This window comes from Arctopsyche grandis, unplaced genomic scaffold, assembly GCF_051622035.1.
Source record: "Arctopsyche grandis isolate Sample6627 unplaced genomic scaffold, ASM5162203v2 HiC_scaffold_36, whole genome shotgun sequence".
NCBI lineage: Eukaryota > Metazoa > Arthropoda > Insecta > Trichoptera > Hydropsychidae > Arctopsyche > Arctopsyche grandis.
This window is the reverse complement of record NW_027518441.1, coordinates 89,539-103,484: the sequence shown is the minus strand read 5'-3', so window position 1 is coordinate 103,484 and position 13,946 is coordinate 89,539. Positions and strand designations below refer to the sequence as shown.

Genomic DNA, 13,946 nt, shown 5'->3' with positions numbered 1-13,946 from the left:
CACAAAACTCGCTTCCCTCACCAAACCTAACCCAACCCAACCTAACCGTCACCGAAATCAAAGAATTCGTGATTGTAAGATTTACACAAAACTCGTTAACCTCACTAAACCTGACCCAATCAAGCCTAACTATCACCGAAATCAAAGAATTCGACATTGCAAAAATATACACATAACTCGCTAACCTCACCAAACCTAACCCAACCTAGCCTAACTATCACCGAAATAAAAAAATTCGACATTGCAAAAATATACACGAAACTCGCTAACCTCACCAAACCTTACCCAACCCAACCTAACCGTCACCGAAATCAAAGAATTTGAGATTGTAAGATGTACACAAAACTCGTTAACCTCACCAAACCTTACCCAACCTAGCCATACTATCACCGAAATCAAAGAGTTCGACAATGCAAAAATATACACGAAACTCGCTAACCTCAACAAACCTAACCCAACCTTACCTAACCATCACCGAAATCAAAGAATTCGACATTGCGAAAATATACACGAAACACGCTTAAATCTCCAAACCTTACCCAACCTAACCTAACCATCATCGAAATCAATGAATTCGAGGTTTAAAGATTTACACAAAACTCGCTTCCCTCACCAAACCTAACCCAACCCAACCTAACCGTCACCGAAATCAAAGAATTCAAATTGCAAAAATATACACTTGTTAACCTCACCAAACCTAACCCATCCAAGCCTAACTATCGCCGAAATCAAAGAATTCGACAATGCAAGAATATACACAAAACTCGCTGACCTCACCAAACCTTACCCAACCTAGCCTAACTATCACCGAAATCAAAAAATTCGACATTGCAAAAATATACACGAAACTCGCTAACCTCACCAAACCTAACCCAACCCAACCTAACCGTCACCGAAATCAAAGAATTTGAGATTGTAAGATGTACTTAAAACTCGTTAACCTCACCAAACCTAACCCAACCTAGCCATACTATCACCGAAATCAAAGAATTCGACAATGCAAAAATATACACGAAACACGTTAAACTCTCCAAACCTAACCCAACCTAACCTAACCATCACCGAAATCAAAGAATTCGACATTGCAAAAATATACACGAAACACGCTAAACTCTCCAAACCTAACCCAACCTAACCTAACCATCACCGAAATCAAAGAATTCGAGAATTTAAGATTTACACAAAACTCGCTTCCCTTACCAAACCTTTTTTTTTTTTTTTTTTTTTCCTATGCGTGGGAGGAGAAAATCTTCAATAAGACTCCCTCTAGTCCGCACTAGAGGGAAGTGTCAGATTTTTACTGACTAAAAAACTCCCCCGACTCACCTCACCCCTTTGGGGACCCCACTCGTTGGTGGATTGCTTCCGCAGGGGCTGATTTCGTCCTTGTTGGCTTCTCCTTTTTGTGCGGATCCCTCCTTTCCAGTTCATCTAGTTGACCCGCTTGGTTTCTGTTTCCTGAAAAACATTCATTTGCAGTATTAATCATAGGCTGGTAATAGTATATCTATATCTATGGGTTGACATCTATTCATTTCCTTCTATAAGTCTTTCCGCTTTCCTTAGCCGTTCGGCCTCCTCCTTCTGCTTCATGACGCTCCTTGCGAACTCTGCGAATGCTTCCCAAGAGGCTACGTCTTTAGTGATGTTCTGTGCTATGTCTTCAGTGTTGACCGGGGTGCTTTCTTCGAGTGTCGCTCTTTCAGATTCCCATGCAGGGCATACGAGGAGTGTATGTTCTGCGTCATCTCTGATTGATGCACAGTGGTGACATTCTGCTGTCGTTTCCTTTCCGATGCGGTTGAGGAATGCTCCGAAACACCCATGGCTGGTTAGTAGCTGGGTTGTGTGGTAGTCCGGTTTTGCGCTTTTCCTCCTTGTCCAGGCTGCGATTGATGGGATCAGTCGATGTGTCCATCTACCTTTGTCTGCGCCGTCCCAGCGGACCTGCCATTCCGTCATGAGCTCCGCCCGTGCCGTCGCTCTTACTTTTTTCGTTCCCTCCTTTCTTCCCTCGTATACCTTCTTTCTTTCATGTGCCAGTAGGTCGATGGGTGGTACTCCAGCAATAACCAGTACTGCGCACTCGGATACTGTTGTATATGCCGATACGATTCTCAGTACGCCCCTGCGTTGTACTCTTGCGAGGTATTTCCTGGTTCTCTCCACTGCCATGCTGGGCGCCCATATTGGTGCACCGTATAGGATCACCGAGTGCACTACGCTGTTGAGTAGTTTTCTTCGGCATGGTTTGGGCCCTCCGATGTTGGGCATTAGTCGTCCGATGTTGTTGACAGCTCTTGCCGCTTTCTCCGCGGCATGCTCAGCTTGTTTCTTAAAGGTTAATTTGTCATCTAGAATTATTCCAAGATAAGTCAAATACCTTTTTAGTCTCACGTCGTATCCCGAAATGGTGATTTTCGGGGGTTCGATTTTTCTTTTTCTGGTGAACAAAACCGCCTCGGTTTTTTGTGGTGCAAGCTGTAGTCCGGCTTCCGTCATCCAGTCGTTCACCAGGTCGAGAGTGTCGTTTGTGGCGGTCTCGAGGTCCGTTATTTTCCTAGCCACAACAATGATAGCTACGTCGTCTGCAAAACCCACCAGCTTCGCTCCTCCTGGAAGTCTTAATTTAAGAAGTGAGTCGTACATTATGTTCCATAATGTTGGTCCCATGACAGAGCCCTGTGGAACACCAGAGGAGATCTTGCGTTCTGCCAGTCTTGTGATCAGAACCCTCTCCGACAGGTAACTTCCTATTATTCTTACAAGGTAGTCTGGTATTCCACCGAGCTCCGATAGAGCCGACATTATTTTATCCCATCTGGCAGAATTGAAAGCATTTTTAACGTCCAGTGTCACCATTATGCAGTGACTGCTCGTTTTTAATGTTCCACTATGAGCGTCTTTTATTGTCTTTATGACCTCGGCTATTGCGTCTACCGTGGACCGACCGGGTCTGAACCCGTATTGCTGCGAACATAACCCGCCTTCCGTCTCCGTCGTCTTCGCTACTCTCTGTAATATGAGGCGCTCGAGGAGTTTGCCCAATCCGTCCAACATGCACAGTGGCCGGTATGACGACGGCTCCTCCGGTGGTTTGTTGCCCTTGGGTATGAGCACGAGTTTCTGCCTTTTCCATATTTTTGGGAATTCTCCGCTCTTGAGGCAGCTGTTGAATGTCCGCAGCAATGTTTTCGGGCAGACTTTAGCCGATATGCGGAGAATTTCATTCGGTATTCCGTCAGGTCCAGGTGATTTGTCAGTGGACAGCCGTTTTGTTGCCGAGTATAGTTCACCCAGTGTAAACTCTGGGATGTCTTCGGGCTCTATGATCCACGCTTGTGGTGTCGTCTCTTTGTGTGTAGGGAAAAGGTGTGAAACTATCGTTTCCAAATTTCCATCTCTGTTTAAGAAGGGAATTTGGCGGTGGCCGGACAGCTTACCACGGACCATACGATACGCTTGGCCCCATGGGTCCAGGTCCACCGTCGCTATGAGTTGTTCCCACATCAACTTTTTACTCCTCCTGATTGCGTAGGTGACTGCTCTTCTTGCTTCTTTGTGGGCTTCGCTTGCGGTTTCGATGGCCGTTTGGTCGTCTTCGTGGCCTGATCTGTGTCTTCGTTCAGTCCGACAGTGCTCTCTTCGTTTTCTTGTGCAGGTTCTTCGCAGCTCTGCAATTTCGTCGTTCCACCAATATTGTGGTTTCCGTCCCACTCCACCCTTCTTCGGCATCGAGGCCTCGCAAGCCCGAGTGATCGCTGCCGTTGTCTCTTTGCAAAGTTCTGTTCCAGTTGTGGTATCTTGAATACGGCCACACTCGAACTTGAGCGTCTCTTCGCACGTTTTAGTGTCTAGCTTGCCGACGGCCCACCTTGTCGGCTCGGTCTTATGCGGGGTCGAATCGGTCGTTCTTGTGTCTCTTAGCTCGTATGAGATGTATTGGTGGTCGCTTAGTGTTGTGTCGCTGAGCACCTCCCAGTTGGTAATGCGGCCAATGGTGTCCTCGTCCGCGAAAGCGACGTCGACTATGGAGCCAGTGCTTCCTCTGACGAAGGTATTTGCACTTCCGGTGTTCAGGACATGCAGGTTTAGTCTGGCCATTGTGTCAGCTAGTAGGCGACCGCGCTCATCGGTGATAGGTGATTCCCACTCTGTAGACTTTGCATTGAAGTCTCCGGCAACGACCACTCGTCCTGTGCTCCTGCTGACGCTCGCCTCCAATTCGTGAAAAAACAGTACGAAGTCCGAGACCGAGGCGTTCGGCGAACAGTAACAGCTGTAGAACCGCACGCCCCGCACCCGAACCCAGACTGCACCTACCTGTGGTGTTCCTGCCTCTGTGATTATCCCGCTTCCGCGTGAGATGTAGATCGCCGAGCGCTGGGTTGTGTCGGCGAACCAATCTCCATTTAATGGGCGATGTTGTTCGCTTATTATTGTGATGTCAATTTTTTTCTCATAGATGGTCTGCAGGAGGAGGTCCTGCGCAGCCCTGCAATGGTTAAGGTTTACCTGGAGGACTCTTATTTTTCCATTTGCAGCCATTATGTTTGTGTCTTCCCCTTCCTCTGTCTCTCCAGTTCGGTTTTGTATGCAGGACACTTGGGTGTCCCTGCCATGTGCTGTGTGTCCGTGCCGCGGTCTTTGCAGACAATGCAGCACAGACTGTTCTCGCATTTGGCTGCTATGTGGCCTCCTTTACCACATCGGCGACACAGTTGGGACCTGTCACTTCCGCTGCAGGTGGCTGCCAAGTGTCCGTACTCCTGGCACTTGTAACAGCGGACCGCTTCTATGTGCTGTCGTACGCGGCAGTTTACCCATCCTACGCGAAGCTTACCTTTTTTTAGGATTGTACGTGCTTTGTCGCTTGCCATCTTTACAACTGCGACTCTTGTTCCGTTGTAAGTGTTGAATAGGCTGACCACTTCAGCCTCCTCGACTGTAAGCGTTCCCAGTACTGGTTTGAGGGCGTCCATCACATCTTGGCGCTCTTCTCCTTCATCCAGGTCCCGCACCTCTATCTTCACCATCGTCGTTAATCTCCTGACCGTTGTGTCGTCACCTAGTGCTGTTTTAATGGCGTCTGCTAGCGTTGTGGGGTTGCCGCCGTTCCTTTCCAGTTCCATTAGGATCATACCGTTCCGGGTTTTTCTGATGCGGTCCACCTGGCATCCAGTTGCAGCGATGTCTACGGTGGTTCTTATTTTTTTGAGAATATCCGCGTACGTGTTGTTATTACTTTCGCTTCGCTTCAGTGTTATCGCTTCGGTTTTTGGGCGCGGTATAGTCAGTTTGGGTTTTTTCTGCTGGACCTTGTTTTGTTGTTGTCGTTGCTGCTGCGTCTGCGGCTGTGGATACGGCTGTGGGCGCTGCTGCTGTTTTTCTTCCTGTTGCGCTTGCTCCTGTTCCTGTTGCTTCTGTAGCGGCTTCTGGGGCTTCCACTTTTGCTTCCGCTGCTGTTTCCGTTGGGTCTTCCACTCTTCGGTCTCGGTCTGAGTGTTTTTCTCTGTCGTCTCTGTCGCCGTGCTCGCGTCGGAAGCTTTAGATGCAGTTTTGTTGATTTTATTCTTTTTCTGCTCTTCCTCGGCTAGGCTTGTCACTAATCTGCGTACTAGGCTAATTTGGGTTCTAATGTTTTCCTTCGTGTTTTTGACGTTTGACACAAACTCCACGAGCATGTCCATTTCCACTTTTATTCTGTTTATTGGATCCATAATTTGTTGCTGTGGCTTTTCGTTGCTCATTGTCATTCATTTATTTATTTATTTATTTTAAACAGACCATTGTGGCTTAACAGGAATTCCTGAAGCGCTAAAGCCTAAAGTGCCACACTGGTCAAAAAAAAATATAACACAAAAAAGAAAAAAACAAAATACCAATTAAACATAAACATAAATACATTCATACATAAACATGAAGAATAGCATTTATAATGACAGATAAAGTAAATGGACATTCATATCAGCAGATAATCCACGATGTGTCGTTTGTTGTGGTCAGCTGGTCTAAGAATCAGCTGTGCATGTAATGATGTTACGTCTCTCGCGTATGGGGGCAGGTAGTCACGCGCATGTTTGTCAGCTGTTCATAGTGCGAACTATGTATGTCGGCGGTTCGTTCCCGGTGACGTTTACTTCTTACGATTTTTTGTGGTAAAGATTTTTAATTGTGACCATAGATGTCGCTAGTGAATAAATAATTTAATTTAAGGTTTTGATCTTAATTGACCATAGATGTCGCTAGTGTATAAATAATTTAATTAAGGTTTTAATCTAAATTGACCATAGGTGTCGCTAGTGAGTAAATAATTTAATTACGGTTTTAATCTAAATTGACCATAGGTGTCGCTAGTGAATAAATAATTTAATTAGAGTTTTAATCTTAATTGGTTTTGCAGATAATTATTTATATTTGTTTATTTATTTGTATGAATGCCGTGTTGTACAGTAGGTGCTTTGCAACGATCGTCTGTGGCAAGCGGCTCGCCGGCGCCCCCACGATTTGACAGCTAGTCAGCTGATCGTGTTCGTGTCGCGATCGAAACCGGCGTGGTGTAGTCAGATGGTCTAGGAATGTATTGTATTGTATTGTATTACACGTAATATTACAACAATTTGCGGATGTTTCACTGGCTTTATTCACAGTGTAGCCACCTTTGCCTGAGGCAGGCGTGAAATATAATTGGCTGTCACGCTATTTGACAGCTAGTCAGCTGATCGTATTCGTGTCACGATCGGAACCGGCGTGGTGTGGTACAGCTGTTCAAGCGATGTATTGTATTGTATTACACGTGATATAACGACGATTTGCGGGCGTTTCACTGGCTTTTTTCACAGTGTAGCCACCTTTGACAGTGACTGGCAGCTCCCCGCGCCCCCGAGAAATGTCAATGGTTGTCGCGCGATTTGACAGAAAGTCAGCTGGTCGTATTCGTATAGCGATCGGAACCGGCGTGCGTGGTCAGATGATTAGCGATGTTGTGTTACACGCGATATAACGACAATTTGCAAAGTGTCAATTATTATTATCGCAATGTGCGTGGTGTTTCGACAACTGTCGGTGTGTTATGGGTTGTGTGGTAGTTATAACAACGTGGCGGCCTGGTTTTTTTTTTTTTTACATGCAAACACACAGCCTCTCCTACCTCCTTCAGATACGTCTGATACTACTGGCACAGACGCAGTGAAGTGCCAATGGCCCCTCCTGACTCCTAGTTGCGACTCCTGGCTTCTAGTAGCGGTAGCGGTTCTGGACTGTGTAGACAGCCGGCGTCGGTGCTCGGCCGAGAGAGCGCGCACAGACACGTCCACTCGCTCCCACTGTCCGCGCGCTACTCTCCCTTACCAAACCTAACCCAACCCAACCTAACCGTCACCGAAATCAAAGAATTCGTAATTGTAAGATTTACACAAAACTCGTTAACCTCACCAAACCTGACCCAATCAAGCCTAACTATCACCGAAATCAAAGAATTCGACATTGCAAAAATATACACGATACTCGCTAACCTCACTAAACCTAACCCAACCCAACCTAACCATTATCGAAATCACCAAACCTAACCCAACCCAACCTAACCGTCACCGAAATCAAAGAATTCGAGATTTTAAGATTTACACGAAACTCGCTAACCTCACCAAACCTAACCCAACAGAACCTAACAGTCACCGAAATCAAAGAATTTGAGATTGTAAGATGTACACAAAACTCATTAACCTCCCCAAACCTAACCCAACCCAACCTAACCATTATCGAAATCACCAAACCTAACCCAACCTAACCTAACCATCACCGAAATCAAAGAATTCGAGAATTTAAGATTTACACAAAACTCGCTTCCCTCACCAAACCTAACCCAACCAAACCTAACCGTCACCGAAATCAAAGAATTCGTGATTGTAAGATTTACACAAAACTCGTTAACCTCACCAAACCTGACCCAATCAAGCCTAACTATCACCGAAATCAAAGAATTCGACATTGCAAAAATATACACAAAACTCGCTAACCTCACCAAACCTAACCCAACCTAACCTAACCGTCACCGAAATCAAAGATTTCGTAATTGTAAGATTTACACAAAACTCGTTTACCTCACCAAATTTGACCCAATCAAGCCTAACTATCACCGAAATCAAAGAATTCGACATTGCAAAAATATACACGAAACTCGCTAACCTCACCAAACCTAACCCAACCCAACCTTACCATTATCGAAATCACCAAACCTAACCCAACCCAACCTAACCGTCACCGAAATCAAAGAATTCGAGATTTTAAGATTTACACGAAACTCGCTAACCTCACCAAACCTAACCCAACACAACCTAACAGTTTTACAAAGATTTACACAAAACTCGTTTACCTCACCAAACCTGACCCAATCAAGCCTAACTATCACCGAAATCAAAGAATTCGACATTGCAAAAATATACACGAAACTCGCTAACCTCACCAAACCTAACCCAACCCAACCTTACCATTATCGAAATCACCAAACCTAACCCAACCCAACCTAACCGTCACCGAAATCAAAGAATTCGAGATTTTAAGATTTACACGAAACTCGCTAACCTCACCAAACCTAACCCAACACAACCTAACAGTCACCGAAATCAAAGAATTTGAGATTGTAAGATGTACACAAAACTCATGAACCTCCCCAAACCTAACCCAACCTAGCCATACTATCACCGAAATCAAAGAATTCGACAATGCAAAAATATACACAAAACTCGCTTACCTCACCAAACCTAACCCAACCCAACCTAACCGTCACCGAAATCAAAGAACTCGAGATTTTAAGATTTACACGAAACTCGCTAACCTCACCAAACCTAACCCAACACAAACTAACAGCCACCGAAATCAAAGAATTTGAGATTGTAAGATGTACACAAAACTCATGAACCTCCCCAAACCTAACCCAACCTAGCCATACTATCACCGAAATCAAAGAATTCGACATTGCAAAAATATACACAAAACTCGCTAACCTCACCAAACCTAACCCAACCTAGCCTAACTATCACCGAAATCAAAGAATTCGACATTGCAAAAATATACACGAAACTCGCTAACCTCACCAAACCTAACCCAACCCAACCTAACCATTATCGAAATCAAAGTATTCGAGATTTTAAGATTTACACAAAACTCGCTTCCCTTACCAAACCTAACCCAACCCAACCTAACCGTCACCGAAATCATAGAATTCGAGATTTTAAGATTTACACAAAACTCGTTAACCTCACCAAACCTGACCCAACCCAACCTAACCGTCACCGAAATCAAAGAACTTGAGATTGTAAGATGTACACAAAACTCATGAACCTCCCCAAACCTAACCCAACCTAGCCATACTATCACCGAAATCAAAGAATTCGACAATGCAAAAATATACACAAAACTCGCTTACCTCACCAAACCTAACCCAACCCAACCTAACCGTCACCGAAATCAAAGAACTCGAGATTTTAAGATTTACACGAAACTCGCTAACCTCACCAAACCTAACCCAACACAAACTAACAGCCACCGAAATCAAAGAATTTGAGATTGTAAGATGTACACAAAACTCATGAACCTCCCCAAACCTAACCCAACCTAGCCATACTATCACCGAAATCAAAGAATTCGACAATGCAAAAATATACACAAAACTCGCTAACCTCACCAAACCTAACCCAACCTAACCTAACCATCACCGAAATCAAAAATTCGACATTGCAAAAATATACACGAAACACGCTAAACCCTCCAAACCTAACCCAACCTAACCTAACCATCACCGAAATCAAAGAATTCGAGAATTTAAGATTTACACAAAACTCGCTTCCCTCACCAAACCTAACCCAACCCAACCTAACCGTCACCGAAATCAAAGAATTCGTGATTTTAAGATTTACACAAAACTCGTTAACCTCACTAAACCTGACCCAATCAAGCCTAACTATCACCGAAATCAAAGAATTCGACATTGCAAAAATATACACAAAACTCGCTAACCTCACCAAACCTAACCCAACCTAGCCTAACTATCACCGAAATCAAAAAATTCGACATTGCAAAAATATACACGAAACTCGCTAACCTCACCAAACCTAACCCAACCCAACCTAACCGTCACCGAAATCAAAGAATTTGAGATTGTAAGATGTTCACAAAACTCGTTAACCTCACCAAACCTAACCCAACCTAGCCATACTATCACCGAAATCAAAGAGTTCGACAATGCAAAAATTTACACAAAACTCGCTTACCTCAACAAACCTAACCCAACCTTACCTAACCATCACCGAAATCAAAGAATTCGACATTGCGAAAATATACACGAAACACGCCTAACTCTCCAAACCTTACCCAACCTAACCTAACCATCATCAAAATCAAGGAATTCGAGATTTTAAGATTTACACAAAACTCGCTTCCCTCACCAAACCTAACCCAACCCAAACTAACCGTCACCGAAATCAAAGAATTCAAATTGCAAAAATATACACTTAACTCGTTAACCTCACCAAACCTAACCCAACCAAGCCTAACTATCGCCGAAATCAAAGAATTCGACAATGCAAGAATATACACAAAACTCGCTAACCTCACCAAACCTAACCCAACCTAGCCTAACTATCACCGAAATCAAAAAATTCGACATTGCAAAAATATACACGAAACTCGCTAACCTCACCAAACCTAACCCAACCCAACCTAACCGTCACCGAAATCAAAGAATTTGAGATTGTAAGATGTACACAAAACTCGTTAACCTCACTAAACCTAACCCAACCAAGCCATACTATCACCGAAATCAAAGAATTCGACAATGCAAAAATATACACGAAACACGTTAAACTCTCCAAACCTAACCCAACCTAACCTAACCATCACCGAAATCAAAGAATTCGACATTGCAAAAATATACACAAAACACGCTAAACTCTCCAAACCTAACCCAACCTAACCTAACCATCACCAAAATTAAAGAATTCGAGATTTTAAGATTTACACAAAACTCGCTTCCCTCACCAAACCTAACCCAACCCAACCTAACCGTCACCGAAATCAAAGAATTCGTAATTGTAAGATTTACACAAAACTCGTTAACCTCACCAAACCTAACCCAACCTAGCCTAACTATCACCGAAATCAAAAAATTCGACATTGCAAAAATCTACACGAAACTCGCTAACCTCACCAAACCTAACCCAACCCAACCTAACCGTCACCGAAATCAAAGAATTTGAGATTGTAAGATGTACACAAAACTCGTTAACCTCACCAAACCTTACCCAACCTAGCCATACTATCACCGAAATCAAAGAGTTCGACAATGCAAAAATATACACGAAACTCGCTAACCTCAACAAACCTAACCCAACCTTACATAACCATCACCGAAATCAAAGAATTCGACATTGCGAAAATATACACGAAACACGCTTAAATCTCCAAACCTTACCCAACCTAACCTAACCATCATCAAAATCAAGGAATTCGAGGTTTAAAGATTTACACAAAACTCGCTTCCCTCACCAAACCTAACCCAACCCAACCTAACCGTCACCGAAATCAAAGAATTCAAATTGCAAAAATATACACTTGTTAACCTCACCAAACCTAACCCATCCAAGCCTAACTATCGCCGAAATCAAAGAATTCGACAATGCAAGAATATACACAAAACTCGCTAACTTCACCAAACCTTACCCAACCTAGCCTAACTATCACCGAAATCAAAAAATTCGACATTGCAAAAATATACACGAAACTCGCTAACCTCACCAAACCTAACCCAACCCAACCTAACCGTCACCGAAATCAAAGAATTTGAGATTGTAAGATGTACACAAAACTCGTTAACCTCACCAAACCTTACCCAACCTAGCCATACTATCACCGAAATCAAAGAGTTCGACAATGCAAAAATATACACGAAACTCGCTAACCTCAACAAACCTAACCCAACCTTACCTAACCATCACCGAAATCAAAGAATTCGACATTGCGAAAATATACACGAAACACGCTTAAATCTCCAAACCTTACCCAACCTAACCTAACCATCACCGAAATCAAAGAATTCGAGATTTTAAGATTTACACAAAACTCGCTTCCCTCATCAAACCTAACCCAACCCAACCTAACCGTCACCGAAATCAAAGAATTCGTAATTGTAAGATTTACACAAAACTCGTTAACCTCACCAAACCTGACCCAATCAAGCCTAACTATCACCGAAATCAAAGAATTCGACATTGCAAAAATATACACGAAATACGCTAAACCCTCCAAACCTTACCCAACCTAACCTAACCATCACCGAAATCAAAGAATTCGAGAATTTAAGATTTACACAAAACTCCCTTCCCTCACCAAACCTAACCCAACCCAACCTTACAGTCAACGAAATCAAAGAATTTGTGATTGTAAGATTTACACAAAACTCGTTAACCTCACCAAACCTGACCCAATCAAGCCTAACCGTCACCGAAATCAAAGAACTTGAGATTGTAAGATGTACACAAAACTCGTTAACCTCACCAAACCTACCCAACCTAGCCATACTATCACCGAGATCAAAGAGTTCGACAGTGCAAAAATATACACGAAACTTGCTTACCTCACCAAACCTACCCAACCTAGCCATACTATCACCGAAATCAAAGAGTTCGACATTGCAAAAATATACAAGAAACTCGCTAACCTCACCAAACCTAACCCAACCCAACCTTACCGTCACCGAAATCAAAGAATTTGAGATTGTAAGATGTACACAAAACTCGTTAACCTCACCAAACCTAACCCAACCCAACCTAACCGTCACCGAAATCAAAGAATTCGTAATTGTAAGATTTACACAAAACTCGTTAACCTCACCAAACCTGACCCAATCAAGCCTAACTATCACCGAAATCAAAGAATTCGACATTGCAAAAATATACACGATACTCGCTAACCTCACTAAACCTAACCCAACCCAACCTAACCATTATCGAAATCACCAAACCTAACCCAACCCAACCTAACCGTCACCGAAATCAAAGAATTCGAGATTTTAAGATTTACACGAAACTCGCTAACCTCACCAAACCTAACCCAACACAACCTAACAGTCACCGAAATCAAAGAATTTGAGATTGTAAGATGTACACAAAACTCGTTAACCTCACCAAACCTAACCCAACCTAGCCATACTATCACCGAAATCAAAGAGTTCGACAATGCAAAAATATACACGAAACTCGCTAACCTCAACAAACCTAACCCAACCTTACCTAACCATCACCGAAATCAAAGAAATCGACATTGCGAAAATATACACGAAACACGCTTAACTCTCCAAACCTTACCCAACCTAACCTAACCATCATCAAAATCAAGGAATTCGAGATTTAAAGATTTACACAAAACTCGCTTCCCTCACCAAACCTAACCCAACCCAACCTAACCGTCACCGAAATCAAAGAATTCGAGATTTTAAGATTTACACGAAACTCGCTAACCTCACCAAACCTAACCCAACACAACCTAACAGTCACCGAAATCAAAGAATTTGAGATTGTAAGATGTACACAAAACTCGTTAACCTCACCAAACCTGACCCAATCAAGCCTAACCGTCACCGAAATCAAAGAACTTGAGATTTTAAGATGTACACAAAACTCGTTAACCTCACCAAACCTACCCAACCTAGCCATACTATCACCGAAATCAAAGAATTCGACATTGCAAAAATATACACATAACTCGCTAACCTCACCAAACCTAACCCAACCTAGCCTAACTATCACCGAAATCAAAAAATTCGACATTGCAAAAATATACACGAAACTCGCTAACCTCACCAAACCTAACCCAACCCAACCTAACCGTCACCGAAATCAAAGAATTTGAGATTGTAAGATGTACACAAAACTCGTTAACCTCACCAAACCTTA

The 13,946-nt window shown here is 43.3% G+C and overlaps 1 protein-coding gene across 2 annotated transcripts; it reads right to left on the bottom strand.

The window, feature by feature from the left end:
- Positions 1 to 4,467: 4,467 nt before the first annotated feature.
- LOC143921905 (uncharacterized) lies at positions 4,468 to 7,344 on the bottom strand. Of its 2 annotated transcripts, none has more exons than XM_077445223.1 (2): positions 7,127 to 7,344; positions 4,468 to 5,837 (listed from the first exon to the last, which is right to left on the bottom strand). In XM_077445223.1, exon 2 carries the CDS (start codon positions 5,754 to 5,756, stop codon positions 4,548 to 4,550), a length of 1,209 nt encoding a protein of 402 aa, XP_077301349.1. In that variant the 5' UTR covers positions 5,757 to 5,837; positions 7,127 to 7,344; the 3' UTR covers positions 4,468 to 4,547. The 2 variants fall into 2 exon arrangements, with proteins under 2 accessions (XP_077301349.1, XP_077301350.1); XM_077445224.1 differs by having other exon boundaries at positions 4,541 to 5,837; positions 7,151 to 7,344.
- Between the last annotated feature and the right edge of the window lie 6,602 nt (positions 7,345 to 13,946).